Raw genomic sequence first — 26,724 nt, 5'->3', positions numbered from 1 at the left:
TGATGAGAACAGCACGATTGTGAGGTGAGGACTGGGAGTTTCTTAAGCTCATGGAGCTGGTCCCAGGGAGGAGCCATATATCTCCCTCGCAGCTTGCCTGGGAGGCCATTCCCAAGCCTGCGAGTATCTAGCCTGAGAGGTCTCTCACCAGCCACAAGAAATCTGTGAGGTCTGTACCAGCCTTGATCACCGATACATAGGTGACTCAATTTCTTTCTCTGGACATAAGCTTCCGCGTCATGGAGCAACTCTTCTGCGCACCCATATTCAGCTGCTCTGGGATGTAACACACACAGATGGCTAGCACTAATAATATAAATTAAGCACTGATTGTGTGCAGAGCACTGTATTAAGTGCTGGGAAAGTATACAGAGGTGGGAATTAGATACGGTCGGGGGAGGGGGACCCACCCCTCTAGACTGTAAACTTGTTGTGGGCAGAGTATGTGTCTACCAACACTGTTATTTTATACTCTCCCAAGGGCTTAGTACAGTGCTCTGCACACAGAAAGTACTTCAATAAATGCCACTGATTGAAGCAATAAAACACAGAAGTAGCATAAAAGACAAGGAATGTGCCCCAAAATAAAAATGAAAATCAGTAGGTGTTGTGGCTAAAGGAGAAGAATGTCAGGCTCTTTGTAGCTCAGAGCCCAAGGCACACTGTAGCCATGCAATTGCTGAAAGGATTTTTTGAGGGAAAAGCTTTAGTAAAGCTCCATTACATCTCATGGAAAGAGGGGTAGCCTCAGAGAAAACTGGAGTCTTTTACTCACGTAGTAGCCCAAGTCATGCAGGGGACCGATTTTTCTGGACTCCTGGGCAGTTTAACCCAGGGTCAGGATTTTGGTTTTGTCATCTTCTGGGGAGTCAATCTAACTGAAACACAAGGGGCAAGGTGGGTCTGAGCCCTTCTTGGGGAAATAGCAACACCAGACTTCTGCCACTCCTTTCTACTTTTTACTGGGCACAAGGAGTGGCACAGAACAACAACTGGCTCATTGAGAACCGCGGCCCGCAAAAGGAAAAGTCACAATTTCCTCATTCCGTTCATAGCTCCATCTCTTAGAGACTGAGACTTATTGCTCCCCAGCCACAGGCCAAGGTTCTCCCCTGAAGCAAATGCCTTGCAGTTTTCTGCACCACATCTTTGTTCAATAGAGAGGGCCACCTGAATCCTTGTTTTGTTGCCTGTCTACTTGTTTTGTTTTGTTGTCTGTCTCCCCCTTCTAGATTGTGAGCCCGCTGTTGGGTAGAGATTTTCTCTATCTGTTGCCAAATTGTACTTTCCAAGCACTTAGTACAGTGCTCTGCACACAGAGAGCGCTCAATAAATACGATTGAATGAATAAATGAATGAATGAACCCTTCTCCCCCACAGTCCGTGCCAGAAGCATGGACAACTTGTGAAATACAGAGACACGTTCTTAATTCCCCTGTTTCCCATTCACTCTCTAGATTTCAAGCTTCTCCAGGGAAGGGATCGTGTATACCAATTCTATTGTATTCTCTCAAGTGCTTACTATAGTGCTTGGCATTGATTCACTCAGCCTGCCCTCCTTGAAGAGCAGTGGCTCAGGTAGTTCAGTCATTCATTCAATAGTGTTTATTGAGCACTTATTTACACTTAATAGTGTTTGCAGAGCACTGTACCAAGCACTTGAGAGAATACAATACAATGATGAACTGAAACATTCCCTGCCCACAACAAACTTACAGTCTAGAGGGACTAGGGTAATTGCTATGGCACCCTGCCCCTGGGAAATGTTTCCTCTAGTGCTGATAAACTCTGAATGTTGGGCTGGAGGAGGAGAGCTCTTTAATCAATGAATTAGTCAATCATATTTATTGAGCACTTACTGTGGACAGAGCACTAAACTCTTGGGAAGTTACGATGTAAACTGAGTTGGTAGTCACGTTCTCTGCCCACAAGGAGTTTACATTCTAGAGGGGGAAAGCTCTAGGCTTCCCATCTGGGATGGTGAAGCTCAGAAAACGTGCAGAATTTCAAAAACGACCTCAGCCTGGGCTTGGTAGATTTGCTCTTGTTCTGAGCCCACGGCCGTTAGTACTCCCCAAAGACCTGACATCATTTTGGCCCGATTCCCTCTTCATTATGTCATAAACATGAAGTGGAGTCAAGGTCATTCCATCGCATGTTGTGGTCGTGTAATAGGATTCAACCTTCCCTGGCAGCCTGTGTTTGACTGGTTTTTAAATATCCTCAGGGTGGAGGGGTGTGAGTGCGGGGGCTGGGGTTTGCACTGGGATAAAGGGAGAGCGGGTTCCTGATTTGGGGAACAGATGCGACCTGGATCCACAGGCTGCCTCCTCCCTCGCCTCTAGGGAGAAGAATCAGGATCTTGGGCAAGTGGGCTATTCCCCCCAGCTAATCAGTATCATTTAGGCAAGACAATTTCCTTCCTGAATTTTCTCAATTGATGCTACAGATGGTTCCCCTGCTAATCACATCCGCCCCTCTTTCCTGGAGCCATGGAGACACTGCCATAAGTGGAGCATTTTGTCGAGAGGGCAGATGGGTCCCCAGCGCTCGCTGCCTCGATCGACCGAACTGGGAACAGATTGACCACCGAAGCCGTGGACATGTCCCAGACACCTCATCCTCACTGGGTCGATCAGACACCCGGATTTAGAGAAACCATCTTCCGTTGATCTGCCGGCCAAACTCTAGCAGCTCTGGGCCAGACGCCTCTTCAGGAAGCAGGGCTGGCTAAGGCCCTCGCACCTGTGCTCTCAGGACTGGCCGCCAGATCAGGACGGACAGTGTGTTTACAAGAACCCTGTCCGCCCTCCACCTTCCCTTCCCCACAGAGCTCACGTGCTTTCCGTCCCTCACCCAATTAAGCCAGATTCCAGACTGGGCCCTTTCTGCTGGTGCCTCCACACTCCATTTGCTATTTTAGACAAACTCCCCTTCCCCCTCTCACCATTTCAGTTCCCACCCTCTGGCTCGGGGGAGACATTTGAAAGGTAACTTGGCATAGGTTCTGCCACTTTCGTCCACTCTCCTGGCTCTGTGTTTTCTTAGCTGGATGACGACTTTTCTGCACTTAAACACAAAATCCTCTCCTCCTCGACGTTAGAGAAATTTCTTTGTCTTCCAGGGAGAGTCGGGGTAAATGGGCCAATGAGGTGAAAGTGGGCAGCAGCGAGAGATTTTTACCCTGGAAAGAAATGTTTTTTTATTTTATTTTTTCATCTTCTCTTTAGGAAAGCGTGTCTGACTATGTAGCTGTTAAGGAATTTAAACAATAATAGCTGAGTCAGCTGCGGTGCTGTCTGCCCAAAGCCAATTGCTTGCTTAGGGATATGCCTGGTCCCTTAAGCGAGCTGTGCTCGGAAAACCACCTTTTTAAAAAAATGGTATTTGTTAAGTGCTTTCTATGGGTCAAGCACTGTTTTAAGCGCTGTAATAGATACAAATTAAACAGGTTGGGCACAATTCCCATCCCACATGGGGCTCACAGTCTAAGTAAGAACGAGAATAGGTACTGAATGCCCATTTTGCTGTTGAGGAAACAGGCGCAGGGAAGTTAAGGGACTTACCCAAGGTCATCCAGGAGGCAAGTGGCGGAGCCGGAGCTCTTCTGATTCCCAGGCCTGAACCTCTTCCACTAGACCATGCTGCTTCCCTTGACCTGTAAGGAACAGTCCTACTTTAGTAATAATAATTGTGGTATTTGCTAAGAATTTACTGTTTACCAGGCACTGTGCTAAGGGAGAGAGAGACATTCAATTCTCATTTATTGATGAGGAAACTGAGGCCAAGAGACCGATGCGAGTGGCCCAAAGTTGCCCAGCAGGAGAAAGGCAGAGTTAGGATTAGAATCCAGATCTCCTGACTCCTAGTTCTGCACTCTTTCCAGTAGGTCCTGTTGGGATGGAGTGACCCTGACTCTGTCACCTTTGGGAAACCCAACATCAAATGCTAACTGGAGCTCTAGCTCGAGACTGGGGTGTGGCTGGAGACTGGAGGGAGAGCTATCCCATGAAGCATCGGGAGCTGAGGCTGGTGGTGGGCCTGGGTTCTTGAAGGTTTCTGGGCAAAGCCCCTAAGGATGTTGCGTCTGAAGTAAATGCAAGTAAAAGACAAAACAGATTAGGACTGACCTGAAACTTGCCTGGGGAGGTGGGAAGCTGTGTTGGGGGAGTTGGAAGGAGAGGAGGTATGCTGAGTTGGTTGGGGGTATGGACGGGCCTGTTCAGAATAAGAGAGTGGCAAGGTGCTTTGAGTTCGGTGCTTGGGGGGAGAGGCAGAGAATCAGAGGCCTGGGTCCCCTTGGGAGCTGGCGATTTCTCTGTGTCCATTAATGTGACGTTGGTTTTCACTGGGGTCTTGGGGCTGGGCCTAACCCCAGGAGGAAGAGTGTAGCAGAGTGAGAGCTTTTCTTGCTTTGGGAATTACTGAGACCTTATATGATCTTTACGTTTTATGTAAATTCTTCCATTGTGAAGGAGGGATATCATTTTAATTAGTAATGGTGTCAAAGGGGGGCTAGATTAATTATTGGAAATCACTAGCTCCAGATGGTTTTAATTTTCCCAGCAGGGTACTGGCATCTCTTAAGGTGTTTTTTTTTTATTAAAATCAGAAGGGATATTATTCATACATGTTGTATTTTAGAGGCAAAATGGTCTGTTTGCTCTGGATCCAAGGAAACAACACAGAGGAATGTGAATTAGTGATTTGTGTTACAAAGAAGCAAGTTGCTTATTATTAAAATGGGATTTATCTTTGCAAAGGAAATGGGGAAAGGGAAGAAGGAGGAGATAGGAAACAGGCGTAGGGACATGGCCATGGGCTATAAATAATAATAATAATAATGTTGGTATTTATTAAGCGCTTATTATGTGCCGAGCACTGTTCTAAGCGCTGGGGTAGATACAGGGTAATCAGGTTGTCCCACGTTGGCTGTCCCATGGTTGTCCCATTTTACAGATGAGGTAACTGAGGCACCGAGAAGTTAAGTGACTTGTCCAAAGTCACACAGCTGACAGGTGGAGGAGCCGGGATTAGAACCCATGACCTCTGACTCCTAAGCCCCTGCTCTTTCCACTGAGCCACACTGCTTCTCTAAATGCTTCTCTAGAAACTTCAGCTTTTCAATCTCCAGTTAAAGCTAATCTCTGAGAAGCAGAGTGACCAAGTGGAAAGAACACAGGCCTGGGAATCCACGGATCTGGGTTCTAATTCAGCCTCTGCCAATTACCTGCTGTGTGACCTTGGGCAAGTCACTTAGGTTCTCTGTGCCTCAGTTTCTCATCTGTAAAAAGGAAATTAAATATCTATTCTCCCCTTACTTAAACTGTGAGCCCCATGTGGGACAGGGACTGTGTCCAATATTAATTTGCATTTATCCCAACACTTGATACATAGTAAGCATTTAATATAATAGTACTACTAATGATGACTAATGTCTTGAATGTTTCCTGACCACCTCAGAATGGGATCCTCAAAGACTCCAGTCTCCTCCAGAGTGCCACCCCCTACTATTGTAAATTGGAATGGGGGCACTGGGCCCTGTCAGGGAGGAGCTGTGGTGTGAGAAGCCACAGGGTGGCTGAAAACACTGACCTCCCCAGCTACTCTGTCGCTACATCCAGACAAATATCCTCCTTTTCAATAATCAATCAAACCAGTGCTATTTATTGAGCACCTACTGTGTGCAGAACACTGTACTATCAGTGGTATTTATTGAGTGCTTACTGTGTACAGAGCACTATACTAAGCAGTTGGGAGAGCACAGTACGACAGAGATGGTAGGCACATTCCCTACCAACAGTGAGTTTATTGTCTAGCCGGGGAGGCAGACAATAATATAAATAAATGAATTACAGATATGTGAGGCTGAGGGTAGGATAAATACTAAGTGCTCAAAGGGTACAGAATCAAATGCAGAGACAACACAGCAGGGAAAGGGAGTCAGGGAAAAGAGAACTCGATCGATCGGGGAAGGCCTCTTGGAGGAGATGTGACTTTAATAATGCTTTGAAGGTGGGAGAGTGGTGGTCTGGTGGATATGGAGAGGGAGGGAGTACCAGGCCAGAGGGAGGAAGTAGGAAAGGGGGCAGTGGAAAGATAGACAAGACCGAAGCACAGTGTACCTGGGAGATTATCGTAGAGTTAAAGGCCAATATCCCTGCAGGTAAGAGACTTGCAATCTAACTGTTGGGAGATGACACAATTATTTACAAATAGGAGGAAAAAGAATGGAAAAATGGATAGGTGAATAAATGTTTACCTAATCTAGTACGCAAATTGATATGTGCACAAGAGCCATGGTAACTGAAGCGACTCTTGAGTGCCTAAGTGCTGAGATGGCGGTTGAGAGGTTGTGACCTGGAGAGAAGGAAATTAATTGGGGAAGGTCTTCTGGAGGAGGTGGGATGTCCGGAGGGATTTGCTCAGTAGTGACCGGGTTGGAGGGACGGAGCTGCTCTGAGGTGTTTTAGTTGTCAGCCTCAAGGGATCTGATTCAGAGCAGAGAGAACTGCAGGACGACCCCCCCAGGGGGGTCCACAGCCCTGTCACAGTCTCCTCCAGTCGTCATTGCCTCTTTTTCCTCTCCTCTACTTTCCATAATCACTCGCCTGGGGCCATTACCCACCTGCTGGGGGCTAGGGTTGGAGGGAACGGACTGAAAGGGCCAAGTTTTTTCAATCTGTCTCTGATTTAGCCACTGATTTTAGTTGTTTAGACTGGAGTTGGAGGGGATGGGGAAAGGGTTATGTGCACTCTGGCAGAAGGGGAGAGGGGATTCAGCCTCCTTCCTCTAGCTTCCCCAAGTCCTCTGCTTCAGTTTTCTCCGCTGCTAACTGCAGCTCCCACACAGGGGAAAGGGGGGTTGGGGTGGGGAGAGACGGGGAGAGAAAGAGGGAGGAGAAGGGCAACGGGAGGGGGAGAGGGGAGAGGAAGAGAGAGGTAGAGAAGGGGAGGAAGGGGGGATAGAGGAAGAGAAAGGGAGGGGGGATAGAGGAAACGAAGGGGGGTGGGTGGATGGGGGGCGAGAGAGGGAAAGGGAGGGAGGGGGGAGAGAGATGATCTCCCAAGTCAAAAGGCCAAATGGGAAGATGCTGGAAAGTCTGGCCCACGGGGTCTTGAGCGTGGAGGGATTGGGGGGAAGGGCCGGGGCCCAGGAGAGAAGGGCCAGGCTCATCTTCTGATATGTTGAGCTGCCGTTTGGTAACAATGCCTTTTCTCTTCTCCCTTTCCAAGCCCAGCTTCTAGTGGAAACAGACACATTTGGCAGTCAAGTCCGGATCAAAGGCAAAGAGACAGACTTTTACCTTTGCATGAACAGGAAAGGCAAGCTCGTGGGGAAGGTAAGTGTTTCCTATTAATTCATTTGTAATATGAGCGCTACCTTTAGGAGTGCCTGTGAAGCTGTAATGATGTGTTCAGAGCTCTGCCTGTCAGCCCCAAATGAAAAGCAGGACGGGTGGAATGTGGAATTCTTAAAGCCGTATGTCCCTTTATCACTGTCCTTCCTTCCCCACTTCTCACCAACCTCAAAGAACCATAAAACCAAGCACTTCAACGAGCCACCGGGATTTTATTATTGCTGTTTGGGGTAAGCGCAGGTTTCGGTTTTACAGTTGTGTAGGTTGATAAAAGGAGTATCCATTTTCCAAACAGTTGAATGCAACAGTGTATGACCTAACTCTCTTTCACCTTTGTGGTTAGAAATGGAGGAACTCACTAGTGTGTGTACTGCTTGTTTTAATAACGGTGATAGAATATATTGTAGCAAAGCTAATATTGGACTCTGAATGTCTTGTTGAGGCCTGGCCTCATGGTTCTAGCATTACCAAAGGATTCTATTACTTTGGATCCCTGCACAATAGGAGCATGTAACAAATTACAGCCAATGTGCCCATGATGGAGTTATGTTTTTTATGAATTCACTTGTTTTTGTAACTTACACCACTTCTCTGAGTTATTGGCCATTCCAGCATCTCCATGATTACACAGTAGACTATTCAGAATTAAATCACTTCCCCACGCACAATAGCCAAGAATTTCCCAACTCCGGGCTTGTTATCCTGGAGCAGAGCAAGATGGGCCGACCGAGTCTGGACAGACAGCAGGTGCCATACTCTGGAATGGTTAATGGCAGGGAGTTATTCTCAGCAAGATGAAGGTCATACCTCAAATCAGGGAAATGTGTCACTTGATCAGTGGTGCTCCTCTTAGTCATTATTTATTATTTATTATTGTTTATTGAGCAACTCGGGTGTGCAAAAACTCTATAATAATAATAATGGTATTTGTTAAGCACTATGTGCCAAAAACTGTTCTAAGCTCTGGGGTAGTTGCAAGGTAATCAGGTTGTCTCTTGTGGGGCTCACAGTCTGAATTCCCATTTTACAGATGAGGGAGCTGAGAGAAGTTAAGTAGCTTGCCCAAGGTCATGCAGGAGACAAATGGTGGAGCTGGGATGAGAACCCACGTCCTCTGACTCCCAACCCCGGGCTCTTTCCATTAAGGCATGTTCTATCAAGCCCTTGGGAGAGTTCAACAAAGAAAGAGGATGCGACCCCAGCCCAAGGACCTGCTTTCTAATCCCCACTCTGCCACTTGTCTGCTGTGTGACTTTGGGCAAGGCGCTTAACTTTTCTGTGGCTCTGTTTCCTCTTCTGTAAAATGGGGAATGTATCTGTTTATTGTTGTACTGTACTCGACCAGTGAAGTACTCTGCACACAGTAAACGCTCAGTAAATACAGTTGAATGAATGAATACCTGTTCTCCCTTTCACTTTGACTGTGAGCCCCATATGGGACCGGGACTGTGTCTGACTTGATTGTCTTGTTTCTACCCCAGCACTTAGTACAGTATGTAGCACAAAGTAATGCTTAATAAGGAGCATTATTATTACTACTACACCATTCTTCTTGTAATAGACACAGAAAAGTCTGTTTCATCTGTTTCAGCTCTCCCTCTCCTGCAGACTTCAGAGCTGCCTTCATGGACACCCCCACTCCCTCTCTGACCCCTTCCACCTGCCCCCACAAGTCTGTAACAGCATGTCAGGTTGTGGTGAACACAATCAAGAACCCTTTCCTGGGCAGGGGGAGAATTCATCTCTAACAGTCTCTGGAAGAAATAAGCTCCAGACACACTGTCCATATCAACAGCTTCTTGAGAGAGAGAAAAAAATAATAGTATGCCGTCTTGATGTTCAGAAGTGTGTTTTTAATTAGTCATTGGTTTCAGCTGTGCCTGTGGCCAGGCTTGTGGGAGGGAGCACTGTAGTGTTTTGCACCAAGCATGTTAGTGCTCAAACTGCAGTGTGCACCAGGCACTGGCCAACTCCCCTGTTGGCTCAGTCAACAAATCCAGAGAGATATTCCAGCAGCAGGCAACCATGGTCTCTTGGCAAGGGAGGACCCTGGGGCAGAAATGACTTCTTCCCAGCTCATTTTCTATTGCCTTTCGCTGTGGAATCCCTCACACCCCCAGCATATGCCATCCGGCTTTGTTCTCCTTCCCACTCGGCATTTTGGGACTCTTCCCAGTTGAAAACCTGCTTTGAATTTAGTGCTTTTTGTTTCCCATAATGACTTACAAAGAGCGGGACAAATCAGAGCAGGTTGTTTCTCTGCTCTCCCAGGGCGGCCAGGGACACTTGCCTTTGCAGATCCCAGCCCGCCTGCTCTCTCCACCTCCTTGGTCCTTGTCAGGTTCCTGCCCAAAGCGACCAATCTCCGAGGTCAAAAGAGCAGCCTCTCCCCCCGCCCCCATCTGGCCGGGCTGCTTTCAGGCCGATTCCTATGATTCAAACCTTCCACAGGAGCCGTCCTCAAGACTGTGAAGTCTCCTGTTTCCAAAATTCCTGCCCGCTCTCGTTCATTAATATTGGTGCGTTTACAGCTGGCTCTGGGGGAAGGCGATGAAGCATTGAAGCTTTTCCTCCTTCCTTTTTCAGATTCCCTCCTTCCCTGATCTCCCTACCCTCCTTGCCCTCCAACCTTTGAATTCTGATTCCCCCCCATCCCCTCCTAAGGGGCAGGAGGAGTAAGGGTATTTATAAGAGGTGGAGGAGTGAGGTATTTATTGAGAAGCTACAGAGTGCAAGTACTAAGGACTTGGAAAGAACACCAGATGCTCAAACACATTCTCTGCTCACAAATTTCCCCTCTACTCGGTGGAAATGGACATAGAAATAATGGAAAGGAATGGAATCAGAAAAAATTGACTTTTTCAAAAAATGTACATACCAAGGTGACTTGTACTTTTCCATTCCCATATCAGGAATTTATTTTCATGTCTGTCTCCTCCTCTAGACTGTGAGTGCCTTGAGGGCAGGGAACCTATCTGTCAACTCTACTGTGTTCTCCCCCAAGAGCCCAGTGCAGTGCTCAGCACACAGTAAGCACTCAGTACATACAAACAATTCATAAGGGCAATAGCTGGCTGAACGGTTGATGAGATTTAAGGTGCTGATGATTAATTATAGAAGCTTGTTGGAGGAAGTGGAGCTTTTAAGGGAGCTCTGAAGGTGGGGAGGTTTCAGGTCTGGAAGTTTGGCCGGGGGAAGAAACCCCAGGCTGTAGAGACGATGGGAGCTGGGGATTCAGAAGTGGGCGAGATGAGAGTGGGATACATCTAGAAGTCCCCTAGGGATGAGTGAAAAGTGCAAGCAGGGGAGTAGCGGGTGAGCAGAGGCAATATTGTGTAGAGGGCTCATAGAGAACATTTAAGTCAATGATAGTGGAATAATAAAAATAATACTAACTGGTATTTGTTAAGCCCTTACTATGTGCCAGGCTCTATACTAAGCACTGGGGTGGGTACAAGCAAATCAGGTTGAGCACAGTCCCTGTCCCACATTCATTCATTCATTCAATAGTATTGAGCGCTTAGTATGTGTAGAGCACTGTACCAAGCGCTTGGAAGGTACGATTCAACATCATAGAGAGACAATCCCTGCCCAGTGATGGGCTCACAGTCTAAACAGGGGTTCACATGCAGTTCACAGCCTGAATCCCTGTTTTACAGTTGAGGTGACTGAGGCACAGAGAAGTGAAGTGACTTGCCCAAGGTCATGCAGCAGGCAAGTAGTGGAGCTGGGATTAGAACTCAGGTCCTTCTGACTCCCTGGCCCGTGCTGTATCCAATAGGCCACGCTGCTTCTGGAAGGAGTGAGAGATGAGCAACCTATGGAGGGTTTAGAGGACAGGGAAAATGTGTGCTGAATGATGTTTCAGGAAGATGATCCAGGTAATGGTGTGGAGTAAAGACAAGAGGGGAGAGACTGAAAGCAGGGAGACCAGCGGGGAGGCCAATACAATAATCCAAACATATGATGGGTGCTTGAAACAAGTAGTGTCTGTTTGGGTGGAGAGGAAGGCAGATCTGTGAGTTGTCGAAGAAAAATTGGCAGTCTCTAGTAGAAGATTGGATGGTGGTGGTGTCAACAGAGATGGTGATATTGGGAGGAGGAGGGGGTATTGGAAGGAAATGAATTTGGATGGCCGGCCAGCTTCTTAAATTCAACTAGTGAAGATGTCCTGGAAGCAAGAGCAGTGGCGGGATTGGACAGCTGGGGAGAGTTCGGAACTTGAGAGGAGTGGGAGTCATCTGCATAGAGGTGGTAGCTGAAGCCATTCGAGTGGATGAGTTCCTCAGGAGAATGAGTGTAAAGGGAGAAGAGCAAGGGATGCAAGTCAGAGCCTTGAAGGACAAACACCCTTAGGGCTCTCTCATGCCACCTGTTCCTGGCACAAGCGTTGTGAGGAGCATGCCCCAGCTTCTGAAAAATCCATCTGTCCTGTGCCTTTTCCAGTGGCTTCTCCTGCTGCATCTGTGCTGCTGGGCCCACCTGCCACTCAGAATACTAGGTGCCACCTAGCTGAGCATCAGTGAAGAGAGTGCTTGGGGAGGGATGCTATGGCAAGAACTGTGTCCTCTCATGTCAAATATGCTCCTCCTCCCTCTCAGGAGGAGGCCTGAGGGTGCTCCACGCCCCTTCTCAGGGTGCCACTCAGACCACATTTACCATAGTTTGGCATGGCTATCCTTGTGAATGCACTTTCTCAATCTGTGCTTCCAGCCTGCAGACCTCCCCTGGTGGTTCTGTCCCTGCAGCAAACTCTCTCCTGCCTTCAGGTTTAGGGGGAGCCTAGGAGTGGCCCAGAGAGCTCCATGCTCCAAAGGGACCGAGAGGCAGCATCTGAACTAATCCTTAATTACCGCTGGCTGCAGTTCTGCCCCAAGAACTCTGGAGACTGAGGCCAGGGGCTCCCTCCCCTCTTATGGCAGCGTTTCCACTTCTCACTGAGTCAGGGGTATAGAATGCACCTAATTCTCCACTCCCGCCTGGGTGGTGGTCATCCCTTCCTGACAGTCGGGTGGATGGCATTCTGCCAGTGGTGTTCAAGTCTAGACCCTGGGTTTTGGGCTCCCCCCCGACCCTCCCATCGCCCCGGGCCTTGAGGCCCTCCCTTCCCAGGCAAGCTCATGGTCCGTGTCCAATCTCCACTCAGATTTCCTTGAAATTATTTTAATAAATTCACAAGGTAAAATCTGTCATTTCACACCAACTAGCATTCCTCATTTTTGTCTCCTTGCTCCTGGTTTTATTTAAAAACCACGAGGACTTGAAATCCACACTCTCCAGGAAATCACCTTAATATCTTCACCATTCCTGGAGATGCAATTGGAATTTGATGATTTTTCTTCTTTTGTGTCTTGGATAAGCAGCTCCGTTCTTACTCACTTTACAGAGTGGAGAACACCCAGGCAGCCAGCATAGGCTGGCCAGGAAGTCCCTGAACAATAAAACCAGATGAGATGAAGGCTCCCCTTCAGAAACAGATTTTCCTGGCCAACTTGGGTCCCGCCCGCTGGGCTGAGATGACTTAGTCTCCCTGACGGTGATTTCATCGACTTTTCAGAATCACAGACATAACTGTTGTCGTCTCCCCTGGCGCAGCTGGCACTCCTAGAGGGGAATGGAAGGCATTGGCACTGGGGGCTCTTGCTTTCTCTTCCCTCCGAGGTAGGACTATTCAAACCAAATGTCCAGATTCACATTAAGTGCCCTTAATCTGGGACATGAGGGAAAGAGCATGTCATGATGATGGTAAACCAAAGAATTGACAGCAATTCAATTCAGTCATTGAATGGTATTTACTAAGAGCTTAATGTGCAGAACACTGTATTATGTGCTTTGAAAAGTACAAAACAAAGTTGGTAGAAGCGATCCCTGCCGACAGAGAGCTTACAGTCTACAAGGAGAGAAGGACATTTAAATTTGATTAGGGATTGGGGAAATAGAGTATAATAATATTTGCATAAGTTCTGTGGGGCTGGGATGAGTATCACAGTATTTGAGTTCATAATCTCAGTCGACTCAGAGGGGAGGGCAGATGGAGAAATAAAGGGAATAGTCTAGGAAGACCTCTTGGAGGAGATGTGAAGGTGAAGAGAGAGGTATACTATGAGATATAAAGGGGGAGGAAGTTAGAGCCCTGAGGGAGGATGTGGGCAAGGAGTTGGCAGGTTAGAAGAAATCGAGGTACAGTGAATACGTTGACGTTAGAGGAGTGGAATGTGCGGGCTGGGTTATAGTAGGAAATCAGTGAGGTAAAATAAGAGGGGCCAAGGTGATTTGAGTGCTAAGGAGTTTCTGTTTAATGTGGAGGTAGATGGCAACCACTGGAGGTTCATGAGGGATGGGGAAACATGGATTGATTGGTTTTTTAGAAAAATGATCGGGACAGCAGAGTGAAGTATGAACTGGAATGGGGAAAAGCAGAGGGCAGGGAAGTCAGTAAGGAAGCTGATGCAGTAGTCGAAGTGGGAAGTGACGATTGCTTGGATCAGTGTTGTAGCAGTTTGGATGGAGAGGGAAGGACAGATTCTAGAGATGCTGTGAAGGTAGAACTGACAGAGTTTCATGGATTTGAATGTGTAGGCTGAAGGAGAGGGTTGAGTTGAGGAAATCAGGAACAACTCTTTTAACAAACTCTTTAACAAACTCTTTGTCAGGGAAAATGTTCCCCTGACAAAGAAACGGTGTACTTTAGTGGATAGAGCACGGGCGTGGGAGTCAGAAGGACCTGGGTTCTAATCCTGGTTCCGCCACTTGGGCAAGTCACTTCACTTCTCTTGCGCTCAATAAATAAGATTTGATTGACTGATTCTCTGTTTCTCAGTTACCTCATCTGTGAAATGGAGATTAAGACAGTAAACCCCACGTGGAACATGCCCAACCTGATTATCGTATATCTGCCCAGCTCCTAATAATGCCTGTCACGTAATAAACACTTAACAAATACCATTTTGAAAAAACGAAAAAGAAATAGCTCCACAAAAATCTAGTTGATAGGATTACACGACAGCTAGGTTAAAGGGTTCCAGCCCACATCTTCTAGCCAAGGAAAGATGCATTCCTCCTCTCCATCTAGGGCTTTCAGTTCCTAATCACCCAGTCTGGCTCCACTAGGCCTGTTCAGCCTTTCTGATCCTATGACCAGTCAGTCCCCCAGACCGCTCCAGGTTAGCTTCTAGCCTAGGTCCTGGCTTTAACAGGAGAGCAGTGGCCAGCTCCATCTGAAGATCCAACCAGGCTAAGTATTGCCATGACAATTTCCTTTGATAACCAGCCTAGCCCACTGTAATTCCACTAGTCACACTAGGTGTCCCAGCAACCTCAGGAGAGGTTCAACCTCTCTAGAAGTCTATGGATTTTTTTTCAGTTAATCAATGCTATTTATTGAGTGCTTATGTTCAGAGCACTGTAAATGCTCATCTAGCTGAGGCAGGTTCAGGCTTCCACTCTATATTTGGTTGGAACCAGCAAGCCTCTTCTAGTTCTGTAGTAAGTCCTCCCAGGGTCCCGCCTGGGATGCTAGAGTGCGGGCCGCTGCTGGGAACCTCCAGAGATGTTCAGTCAATCAGTCAATCAATAGTATTTGTTTGAGTGCTTATTATGCACAGAACACTGTATTAAGCATTTGGGAAACTACAAATACAATCCAGTGACAGAAATGTTCTTTGCCCAAAAGGAGCTTACAGTCTAGAAGGAAAGACAGACATTAAAATGAATTATGGTATGTACATAAATGCTGTGAGGCTGAAGTTGTGGTGACCCTCAAGTTCCTTTTAGTGTAGTGTCCTTACTGTGTGCTCTCAGCTCTGATTGAGGAGAGGGTTGGGAGGCAGGTTAATATTGCCAAAGAACTTATTGAGAAGCAGCGTGGCTGAACAGAAAGAGCCCAGGAATGGGAGTCAGAGGATGTGGGTTCTAATCCTGGCTCTGCCACTTGTCTGCTGTGTGACCTTGGGCAAGTCACTTAACTTCTCTGTGCCTCAGTTACCTCAACTGTAAAATGTGGATTAAGACAGTGAGCCCCAAGTGGGACAACCTGATTACTTTGTATCTGCCCAGTGCTTAGAACAGTGCTTGGCACATAGTAAACACTTCACAAATACCATAATTATTATTATTATCATTATTATTTAAGCCCATCTTCAGCATTCTTGTAACGTATGTCTATTCAATTGTGCATTCAATTATTTATTTTGACTACTCCTGTCATATTTTTTGTAGTTTGCCTCCCCCATTAGATTTAAATATATTGAGGGAAAAGAACTGTCTCTCCTTTATTCCATACTTCTCAAGTGCCCAATACAGTGTATGGCACCTGAGTGGGCCTTCAAAGACCACTTCTACTGCTCCCTCTGCTTCCTGGGGCTCATATTTTATGTCAGACTATTTCATAGTTAGGAAGTATCTCTGCCCTGGAAGCAAATTGCTAACTTGGGTGCATTGCAAATTTTTAAATCAAGTTCCTTGCATAGAGAAAGCAGGCCAGCCAGCGTTCATATCGTCATCATTATCATCAGCAGCATTCTTGAAGCATCTGATGGGTGCAGAGGAACATAACCAGGAAGAAAAAGAACATTGTCCTTGCCCTTAAGCTTCCAGCCAAACACACTCCCAATCTTCTGTCATTATTTTCTCAAATGTAGCCTGTGGTGAGTAGAGCAAGACCTTGTCTCCTTTTTTTATTGTATTTGCTAAGCACTTACTATGTGCCAGTCACTGAACTAGGCGGTAGGACAGATGCAAGCTTATCAGGTTGGACACAGTCCCTGTCCCACATGGGTCTCAGAGTATTAATCCCCATTTTACAAATGAGGTAATTGAGTTACAGAGAAGTGAAATGACTTAACCAAAGATTCACAGCATCAGTGGCAGACCTCAGATTAGAACCCAGGTCTTTCTGACTCCCAGCCAGTGCTCTATCTACTAGACCATGCTGCTTCTTGATATGTGGGATTCACAGTGGGCTATTGAGGCTTTCTGCTTTCCATCCCTATCCTCAGCTCTCCCCTGGGGAGGCTATGGGAACTTCCAGGTCGGCATCTTCATTCTGTGTTCTGTGACCTCATGTTTCCCTCTGGGGACTCCAGAGACTGGCTAGGATCAGAAAACTGGGAAATGCTCTGGGCAGTTGGATGAACAGTTAACATGCAGGGATGGAATTTGGGAGTTTGGTTCAGAGCTCTGAACAATATTTGAACTTGTGTTCCCCTGATACCTAATCTCACAGCAGTAGGAGCACTGAGTTGCAGTGGGCCCCTCCAAGGAAGAATGCATGCAGTCATCAGTAGTATTGATTGAACACCTACTGAGGGCAGAGCACTTACAAACTTAGGAGAGAGCAATAACGTTAGTAAATATAATTCCTGCCGTCAAGGAGGTTCTGGGGAAAATGGATACTAAAGTCAGAGTCCTTCCAAGGAGCCTGAGAGAAGGGCTTTCACCTGGGCCTTGACTGTGGCAACTGGCCAAGCCCAACTTCCCATGAACTGGAGTAGTCAAGAGGCCAGAATGCAGGGACACTACAGAGACTGCTTCTCAGATGGGATCCAGAGTAGGCAGGAGAGAATGATAATAATAATGGTATTCAATAAGTGCTTTCCATGTGCCAAGAACTGTACTAAGTGCTGGAATAGATACAATTGTAATAGGGTCCCAACTGATACTAAAAGTGGGAGGGAGAATAGGAAGCAAGTCACATCTCTTTGCCTCAGTTTCCTCATGTTTAAGATGAGAAAGAAAGCATTGTTCTACCTCCTGCTTAGACTGTGAGCTCCATGCAGGGCAGAGACTGTGTCTGACTGGATTATCGTGCACCTACTCCAGGGTTTAATACAGTGCTTGGCACATAGGGTTTAACAAACATTCTTATTATTGTCATTATCATTATTTTTATTGTGGGGTTCCCCAGAATCTTAGAGGGGGCACCTGCTTTTCCATCCCTTTCCCATGGAGTGGCTCAGGTGGCTTCTGCTCCAGCTGGTCGGGGGGTGGGAGTGGGGGAAGAGAGTGAGCAGTGTGTGCACCTGCCGAGCTCTGGACTCCGGAGCCGGCCGAGACCCCAGGAACCGCAAGCAGCAGCAGTAGCAGCAGGCTGTTCCCATCGTCTGCCTGTACCTTGGAGCTCCCTCGGTTACAACAAAGAGCTCTTTGATCCCTGGCCCTTTGGAGAACTTAAAACAAGAATGCACCAGGACAATGCGACCAATTTGGGCTGTAAATGGAGAGTGAAGGGGGGGAGGTGTGGAAACAGACAGCCCCCAAAGGGCCTGGGAGTGTAACGGAAGGAGAAGCCAGTGTTTTGGCACTTTAGAACTGCTTAGTGTCAGCTCAAGATGTTTCCTGGGACAGGAATACCGGGGGGGGGACAGTCACCAAATGTTCTGCAGACACAATAGGCTGTTGCTTTGCAGCAGTATGGGGGAGTGGAGAAAGCCTGGCCACTGCGGGGTGGATCTTTGCAAGGCAGGGAGGTGGACATTTCTGTTTCCAAGCAATCAGATGAAGACACAGCTACCATTCCGTGCCCTTCTGTTTCCCACTCTGGGACAGGAACATTTGGAGATAGGTACCAATTTGTCTTAAATTTAGTCTTTCAGCTCCAAAAGCCAGGTCTGTTCTCTCCCCTCCATGCCTCACTGAGAAGTATGGGAGAGGTGGTTCCTGAAAGTCCAAATGAGTAAGCAGATAAGTCCAGAGTTGATTTGGTTTAAGAAAGCAACAAAACCTTACCAAAGGATCACATTGGAACACCTGCCTCCTTAGTTTCTGTACAGGGATGGGCCTATATGAACCAAAAAGCAAAGAATTCCCCATGCTTCCAGCACAGGGGTGAGGACTTCCTCTTTGCCAGCTGGACTGGTGGGTGATTCAATTGTATTTACTGAGCACTTACCATGTGCAGAGCACTGTACTAAGTGCTTGGGAGAGTACAATATCACAATAAGCAGACACATTCCCTGCCCACAAGGAGCTTACATCCGTCTCTGATGTAGTAGACTACCGAGGAAAATCTGATTTCAGTGTCAGTGGGGGATCCACAAGACTGTAAATTCATCCTCTAGATTGTAAACTCATTGTGGGCAGGGACCACGTCTACCAACTCTGTTGTACTAACCCAAGCCCTTAAATTAGTACAATGCTATGTACACAGTAAGAGCTCAAGATTGATTGGCCAATCCCTGAGCTGAGAGAAGGTCTCAGTCGGTCAATCAGTAATTTTTATTGAGTCTCCTGGGTGGTTTTACTGGGTGGGGAGGAGGTGGGATCAAACGAGGAGCAACAGCAGCTCTGCTTCTCACTCCTGTTCCCTCTATCAGGGCTGCTGGGCTCTAAGGACTCTTAAGGGCTCTAGAGGAGTCTGTGCCCAGAGCACAGGTGTTGGTGGCGGAGATGTTTGCACAAAAAAGTCAAAGTCTTGACTGACCATTGAGCCATGGAGCTGGTCTCAAGTTTTGAATGGAGCTCGTTGGGTCAGGGAAACTGTCATTTCATCCATGACTGTTTTCAGAGTTCCTAACCTGCAGCACCACCTGTTTCTTTAGAGAAGATGACTCCTCCAGTCCCCTGCAGGGGTTTTTGAACTACTCCTCCAGGGTCTTTGTGATTTACTCAGCATTGGACTTTGGAGGCAATTGGGATTGTCCCTCTAGCCAGCCAGGACACTGAATTTTCCCCTTTTCTTCCCCTCCCACTACCCAGCCGGCACAGCCTCCTTCTACCTTTTGCTCTTGCCTGTGGCTCTGTCCCTCTACTATAAGAATTAGATTTTCTCTGAAAGTCTCTTCCCTGGTAGCCTTATCCCTCCTGCCTCCTCTCAGAATCACTCTCCTATAAATCCTGGTGCAACGTTTTTGGGAGGGATGAAGGAAGAATAAGGAAGGGAGGGATTGAAAAGCAGTAGGGCCTAGTGGAAAGCATCTGGAAGCCAGAGTATCTTTAATCCCGGTTCCCTCACTTGCCTGAGTATGGCCTTGGACAAGTCATTAGACTTTCCCAGCCAAGAAACAGATAATAATTATGGTATTTCTAAAGAGTTTATTAGGTGTCAAGCACTGTTATTCTTATGGTATTTATTAAATGCTTACTATGTATCTATCAGGCACTGTACTAAGCATTAGGGTAGATACAAGATAACTTCTCTGTGCCTCACTTTCCTCATCTGCTTCTCCTTCCTATTTAGACTGTGAGCCCCATGTGGCACAGGGACTGTGCTCAGTCTGCTTATGTTATAAAACCCCCAGCATTTAGTACAGTGTTGATACATAGTAAGTGCTTAATGAATCAGATAATCAATCAATTGTATTTGAGTGCTCACTGTGTCCAATACAACAGAGTTGGTAGACACATACCCTGACCACAACGAGCTACAATTCTTCCTCAGATGGATGACCCTAAAATCAGTCCAAAAGGTATAGCTTCACGTGAGGGTGACATCTGCTCCATTCCCTGATTTTTGCCTTTAATATCTTTTTACCAGGTGTCCATCCACCCAAGACCCTCAGATGACTAGACCCTCTAGACTGTGAGCTCGATATGGGCAGGGAATGTGTCTGTTGTTGCACTGGACTGTCCCAAGAGCTTAGTACAGTGCTTTGTACTCAGTAAGTGCTCAATAAATACTATTGAATGAATGACTATCATCCACAAGCCACATACTGGGCAATTTCCATTCAACTGTTTCCTTGTAGGAGGGTGTTTTATAACACCCTAGAGGCTGTCCTCTAGACTGTAAGCTCACTGTGGGCAGGGAACATGTCTACCAACTCTGTTTCATTGTAGTCTCCAAAGTGCTTAGTACAGTGTTCTGCACACAGTATGTGCTCAATAAATACCATTGATTGATCGATAGTATGTTCTTCTGTAGTGAGTTTACCTACTTGCTTCAACTCAGAGATATCTTTTAGATATCTTGACTCTATTTATTGCCATTGTTCTTGTCTGTCTGTCTCCCCCGATTAGACTGTAAGCCCGTCAAACGGCAGGGACTGTCTCTATCTGTTGCCGACTTGTTCATTCCAAGCGCTTAGTGCAGTGCTCTGATATAGTAAGTGCTCAATAAATACTATTGAATGAATGAATGAATGAAGGTGGAAGACTTGGGGAGAAATTCTGGGAGCTCTTGTAGCATTAAGAGAAATTGAAAGAGCAATATGCTTTTTTTGTCCACTTATAAGACTGGGACTCTAGTTTGTCTCAAAAAAACAGGAGATTTTGAGATTTTCAATTTGGCCAATAATTAAAACATGAAGAAAGAGTGTATTCTTGGTAAGTTTGGAAAAAAAAAGCATTGCACTCTGACCTCTAACTTTTTTCAATGTGGAGATTATGAGCAAACTCACCACCCAGAGTCATAGGCCCAGAATCATGTGACACTCTTGGGAGGGAAGTGATGGTACCATGTGACCTTCTGTGGTCAGGGCACTAGCTTTTCATCCTGTGTTGGGGGTGACTTTAGGTTGGAGTGATGAGGAGGTGGAGTTTTCAGAGGCAGAAGCACTCTTCTCTGTCCTCTCCCTTGTTCCTCAGTGGGGAGCATTGGAGCTTCTAATCAAGTTCTTGAGTTGGGCGGGGGAGAGCAAAAAGCCCTGGACAACTCAAGAGCCTGTTGGGGGGCAATAAGTCCCAGAGTTCAGGTTCCTGCGTTTACCATTGTTGAGAGATGCACCTGGCTCACCTCTGGAGGCTGGATGAGGCTAGCTCATCTCTCCCCCTCCTTACCTCTCACTCACATACAGAACCCCCTTAGGCTCTTGGATCCCCAGCCTGATAGCAGGGGACAAAATGAAGGAATCATCTTGGCTCTGCTTCATGCCTCCTTCTACTTTCTAGTAGCTGTGGTTGCCTGCCCTGCCCAAGCGCCGTGCTAAGTCCTTGAGATCGAAGGCAACCCCCAACACTAGTTACGCGACCCCCCGAGCCGAGGCCTTCCCAGACTGAGCTCCCCTTCTCCCTCTACTCCCTCTACCGCCCCCCCTTCACCTCTCCGCAGCTTAACCCTCTTTTCCCCCCATTTCCCTCTGCTCCTCCCCCTCTACCTTCCCATCCCCTCAGCACTGTACTCGCCGCTCAACTGTATATATTTTCATTACCCTATTTATTTTGTTAATGAAATGTACATCGCCTTGATTCTATTTAGTTGCCATTGTTTTTACGAGATGTTCTTCCCCTTGACTCTATTTATTGCCATTGTTCTCGTCTGCCCGTCTCCCCTGATTAGACTGTAAACCCGTTAAACGGCAGGGACTGTCTCTATCTGTTGCCGACTTGTTCATTCCAAGCGCTTAGTACAGTGCTCTGCACATAGCAAGCGCTCAATAAATACTATTGAATGAATGAATGAACTGGTGCCTAGTAAAGATTCCAGTTATTCAAATAAGATACAGACCCTAACGGGTCACAGTGAAGCAAAATTTCTGCATGAAGAGTTGGGATCGACTCAAAGATGAGATCCATTTAATTGCCTAGCCATCTGGGAAGAAAGCCTCGAAAGAATGGAACCCTCAGCTGGTGGGGCTTGGGGCAATTGGGATAGTGATTAGATGGTTGAAACCAAGGTCCTAGATCAGTAGCTGTTGACTGAGAGGAAGATGAGCAAGGCAGGCCCAACTTGTGGGTTTGGGACTTCAGCAGTACCAGGTCCCTGTCTATGTGCAAGAGAGAGAGAAGCCCTGGGAGCTAGGGAGAGAAGACAAGTGGTAGCTGGGAGGAGAAGCCTCTGGTTCCTGCATATAGAACCCTAGTTCCCTGAGCATGAGCAGAGCCAAACTGAGGAAACTTGGTGGTAGGGGAGGGCAGGGAACAGGACAAGATGGCGGGAGGTGAGTGGGAGTTCATTTAATTGCATTTACTGAGCGCTTACTGTGTGCAGAGCACTGTAGAGTTGTTCATCAGCCTTTGGCTTGTGCAGAGAGTTTGTGCTTTCAGCTGCGGTGTCAGCCAGGGGACAGACTCTTTACTCATTCAGTCTTTCTCCCTCTTCCTCTCCTCAATCCTTCAGCCCGACGGCACCAGCAAAGAGTGTGTCTTCATCGAAAAGGTGCTGGAGAACAACTACACGGCCCTGATGTCAGCCAAGTACTCTGGGTGGTACGTGGGCTTCACTAAGAAAGGGCGGCCCCGTAAGGGCCCCAAGACCCGCGAGAACCAGCAGGACGTACACTTCATGAAGAGGTACCCCAAGGGGCAGGTGGAACTGCAGAAACCCTTCAAGTACACCACGGTGACCAAGAGGACTAAACGCATACGACCCACCAACCCCAGTTAGGAAGGGAGACTCAAACCACAGAGACCGGAATTATGTCCCAACGAGAAACCACAAAGAACTGCATCAGAGGAATATTTTTACATTAAAAATAAGGAAGAAGCTCTATTTTTGTACATTGTGTTTAAAGAAACTGAACCAAACGCTGGGGGAAGCAGTCAGGATTTATTGTTGACTTGAAAAAAAAAAGACACTTCTCTAATTTAAACAGACTGGTGTTGCTGACACCCAGGTGCTCTTATGAAACAGACAACTTTCAGCAGATTCCCCAGAGGAAAACTTTAAAGCGAAAGCAAAAAAAAAAAAAAAACAAAACAAAAAAACAAAAAAAGAAAGAATAAAAAAAAACCAAAGAAAACCCAAGTTCTTTTCCAAAGTTCTGAAAAAAACAAAAATCTCTGGTTTGCAGTGATCTATTTATTGTCTGCTGCAAGCCGGCCCCTGACAAGATGGTGCACACCCCGAGACCCCTGGGTTTCCGGGGAGTTCTCAGCGCACTCACCTCCTCCTTCTACGTTTCTGACGACAGACGGCGTCGCGGCCCGTGACCCTGCAACGCTCTCAGTTCTGGAGAATGCTGCTAATTACCTTCAAGTGACTCAACCGATCTAGTACACCAATGATAAGGGAATATTTTAAAACCAGCTATATTATATATTATATATATATAAGCTATTTATTTCACCTCTCTGTATATTGCAGTTCCATGAACCAAGTATTACTGCCTCAACAATTAAAAAACAAATTATTTAAAACTCCCCCCCTCCCCGTGTGGTTACCAGCCCCTGGAGGGGATTAGGAGTGGTGTGTAGTTTGATTGGTGCTCCAGCCTGCTCAAGTGGGTCCTTACGAGGAAGAAGTGTCTAGGCCCTGTGGCGAAGGATAGTTTTGGGGTTCTGTAGGCTCCTGTTTCCCTGACCCTAAATCCCTAGAGTGCCCCTATAGGGGGAAGGTGAATTAGTGTCTAGTATCTAATTCTGCTCTTTCCCCCCTCATCCCTTCCATTAGCAGGGGAGCCTGGCCTTGAGCCTGAGCTCTTAGAATCAGAGAGTACGATGGGACTTCAGGAAACATTTCCTTTCAGGTTGGGGTAGAAGAATGGTCAGAGCCCCTCCTTTCTCTCTCCCATTCAGGTTTCTCTAGGGACCTTCCAGAATCCAGATCCTCCAAGCTGGGGAACATGCTGTGCTGAAGGATGTGGGAGATGGGGAGGGAGGAGAGGTGCCAGCCTTCTTAGGTAACACCCACCGTGATGTCTTTGCTTCCTTGTGTCTGAATCAAATCGATTTCCCATTCATCACCCTGGTCCTGTGGTCTCTATGGATCAGGAAGGAACTGTCTTTCTGTTAATGCTGCCATTGTCTCTTAGCTTCCCCAGGAAGCTATACCCACACTGTACCTTGCAGCCACAGCACTACAGCCCAGTTCCCCGGTATAGACATGGACCACTCTGAGGCAAGGTGGGCAGCCAAACTGGAGGCATTACATTCTGGAGATGCCCTGAGACTCCCAGGTTGCAGTGTGGGAGTCTAAAGGTGGCAGGTTCTAATCCTGGCTCTGCCACTTGTCTGCTCTGTGACTTTGGGAAAGTGACTTCACTTCTCTATGCCTCAGTTACTTCATCTGTAAAATGAGGATTGAGGCTATGAGCCCGATGTGAGCTGGGGACTGGGTCCAACGTGATTTGCTTGTATCCACCCCCAGAGTTTAGTACAGTACCTGGCACAGAGTAAGCACTTAACTAATACTACAGTTATTATTCCACTGGGAAGTTATTTGCCTAACAATGGATGGCTTCACTCCTCTCCCCTGATCTTCCTCTTGGACTGGCACACCTCAGCTCACCCCTACAAAATGGCCAGTCTGTAGTTTATCATATAAACATGATTTATAAAACAAACTGGAGCTCTTCTGGTAGGAAGATGATTGAATGAGTGAGCCCTGAGCCCACAGGGTTTCCCAGCTCTCAGCCAGGGCTCCAAGCTCTTCCTTCCTGTAGTGCAAGTGGAGAAGCAGCATGGCTCAGTGGAAAGAGCCTGGGCTTCGGAGTCAGAGGTCATGAGTTCGACTCCCGGCTCTGCCACTTGTCAGCTGTGTGACTGTGGGCATGTCACTTAACTTCTCTGTGCCTCAGTTCCCTCATCTGTAAAATGGGGATCAAAAGTATGTGAGCCCCACGTGGGACAACCTGATTACCCTGTTTCTCCTCCAGTGCTTAGAACAGTGCTCGGCACCTAGTAAGCGCTTAACAAATACCAACATTATTATTATTAAGTCCTTGGGATGAGGGCCAGACTCACTTTCTGGGCTCCTCATTCCCTGGGGGAAGGGACCAATGTGGGCTGAGAGCACCAGAATGTACCGGTTTGCTATCACTAAGGATTTTATCAGCCTGAAAGGCCCGTAAATGATGAAAATGATTTACCCTGGCTGAGGAAAGGCTGACAGAGGCTGACAGAGCCTAGCCAAATGGCCTCTGCTCAGCTAAGCGGCAAGCTGAAATAGCATGGTCTAGTGGAAAGAACATGGTACTGGGAGTCAGAGGACCTGAATTCTAATCCTGGCTCTGCCATACCAGCTGTGTGAGCTTGGACAAATCACTTAACTTCTCTGTGCCTCAGTTCCCTCATCTGTAAAATGGGGATTCAAACCTTAGAATGTGAGTCCCACTTGGGACCTGATTTCCTTGTATCCTCCCCGCTGCTTAGTACAGTGCTTGGTAGATAGTAAAGTTTAAATACTAGAATCAACCCATCAACCAGTGGTATTTATTGAGTGCCTATTGAGTGCTAGGCACTGTATGAAGTACTTAGGAGAGTCACAAGTCACATGTGCCCTGCTCTCAAGAAGCTTACAATTTAATGGAATAGGCAGAAATTAAGTGAAAGCAGCAGGATGGAGCAGCTATACAGATAAATGAATGTACAGGTCATTGTATAAATAGAACTGTGTCCATTTGTACGTGAACTTGAGGTCAGGAATAAAGTACATAAGGGCTAACGGTGGGTTTTGGCTGTTGTAAGTGTATGTTAGGAAATTTGTGGGGAAAGCTTCTTGGAGGAGATGGAGTTTTAATTATAATTGTAGTATTTGTTAAGAATTTCCCATGTAGCAAGCACTGTACTAAATGCTGGGCTATAGAACAGGTAATCTGTTGGACATGGTTCCTGACCCATATGGGGCTCACAATCTAGGGGAGAGGGAGAGCAGGTATTATCTCCACGGTTTACAGATTAGGAAACTGAAGCACAGAGAAGTTAAGAGACTTGCTCAAGGTCACACAGGAGGTAAATGGCCAAGTCGGCATTAGAATCCAAGTCCTCTGACTCCCAGGTCCATGTGCTTTCCAAAAGGCCACACTACATCTCAGGAAGGCACTGAAGAAGGAAAAAGATGTGGCCTGATGGATTTGGGTGGAGAAGGGGTTTCAGCCTTGGGAGACAGCCTGAGCAGGGTAAGGTGAGAGTGAGGAGAGTTCACAATAAGCTATAGTTGGAAAGTGAGCTTGGGTGGAGTGAAGAATGCTAGCTGGGAAATAGTGGGTGAAGAGAGCCAGTGTTTAAGGTGAAGAGAGCTGGTAGATAGCCAGTGGTAAAGAATTTTGCCTAGATGTGGTGGGGGTGGGCAGCATTGGAAGTGTTTTAAGAATGGGGCGATGTATGCTGAATTATACCGGAGGATGGTAATTTGTACAGCAGGTTAGAGTATAGACCGAGGGGGGGTGGAGGCTGGAGTCAGGGAGAAAGTGAGGAGGCCGAGATCATAGTCTGACTGTAGAACGGCAAGAGCTCGTACCAGGGTGGTGGCTTCTTGTGTAGAGATGGAGGGGAGGATCTGGTAGAAGTTATGAAAAGACGTTTTTCCCTGACCTTAACCTTAGCCTCACCCAGTTCAAGTTGCCAGCCCCTCCCAGGAAACCTGGATTCCGGACAACAAAGGAGGAGAAGGTAGGTCTGTTTCTGGATTCCCTGTTCAGGTTGACGGATGAACTTTGTTTCTGGACTGAGAGCCTGTATGGAGGAACTGTTAGTCCTAAGCATTGCTTAATGCTTGTGGTTTGCAAAGCGCCATTTGCACCCTCTCATCCCTGGCAGCCTTGTTCGCAGT

General features: G+C 47.1%; 1 protein-coding gene across 1 annotated transcript in view; it reads left to right on the top strand.

Annotated features, from left to right (window-relative positions):
* FGF18 (fibroblast growth factor 18) overlaps positions 1 to 22,725 on the top strand; it is a 51,863-nt gene extending 29,138 nt beyond the window's left edge. The window contains exons 4-5 of the mRNA XM_039910158.1: positions 7,237 to 7,343; positions 22,354 to 22,725. Of these exons, the coding sequence (XP_039766092.1) occupies positions 7,237 to 7,343; positions 22,354 to 22,620 (374 nt within the window). The 3' untranslated portion in view covers positions 22,621 to 22,725. The remainder of the gene's footprint in view (positions 1 to 7,236; positions 7,344 to 22,353) is intronic.
* Positions 22,726 to 26,724: the final 3,999 nt, after the last annotated feature.

This window comes from Ornithorhynchus anatinus, chromosome X1 (genome assembly GCF_004115215.2).
Source record: "Ornithorhynchus anatinus isolate Pmale09 chromosome X1, mOrnAna1.pri.v4, whole genome shotgun sequence".
Lineage (NCBI taxonomy): Eukaryota > Metazoa > Chordata > Mammalia > Monotremata > Ornithorhynchidae > Ornithorhynchus > Ornithorhynchus anatinus.
The sequence above is the reverse complement of the archived record's forward strand: the minus strand, read 5'-3'. Positions and strand labels throughout refer to the sequence as shown.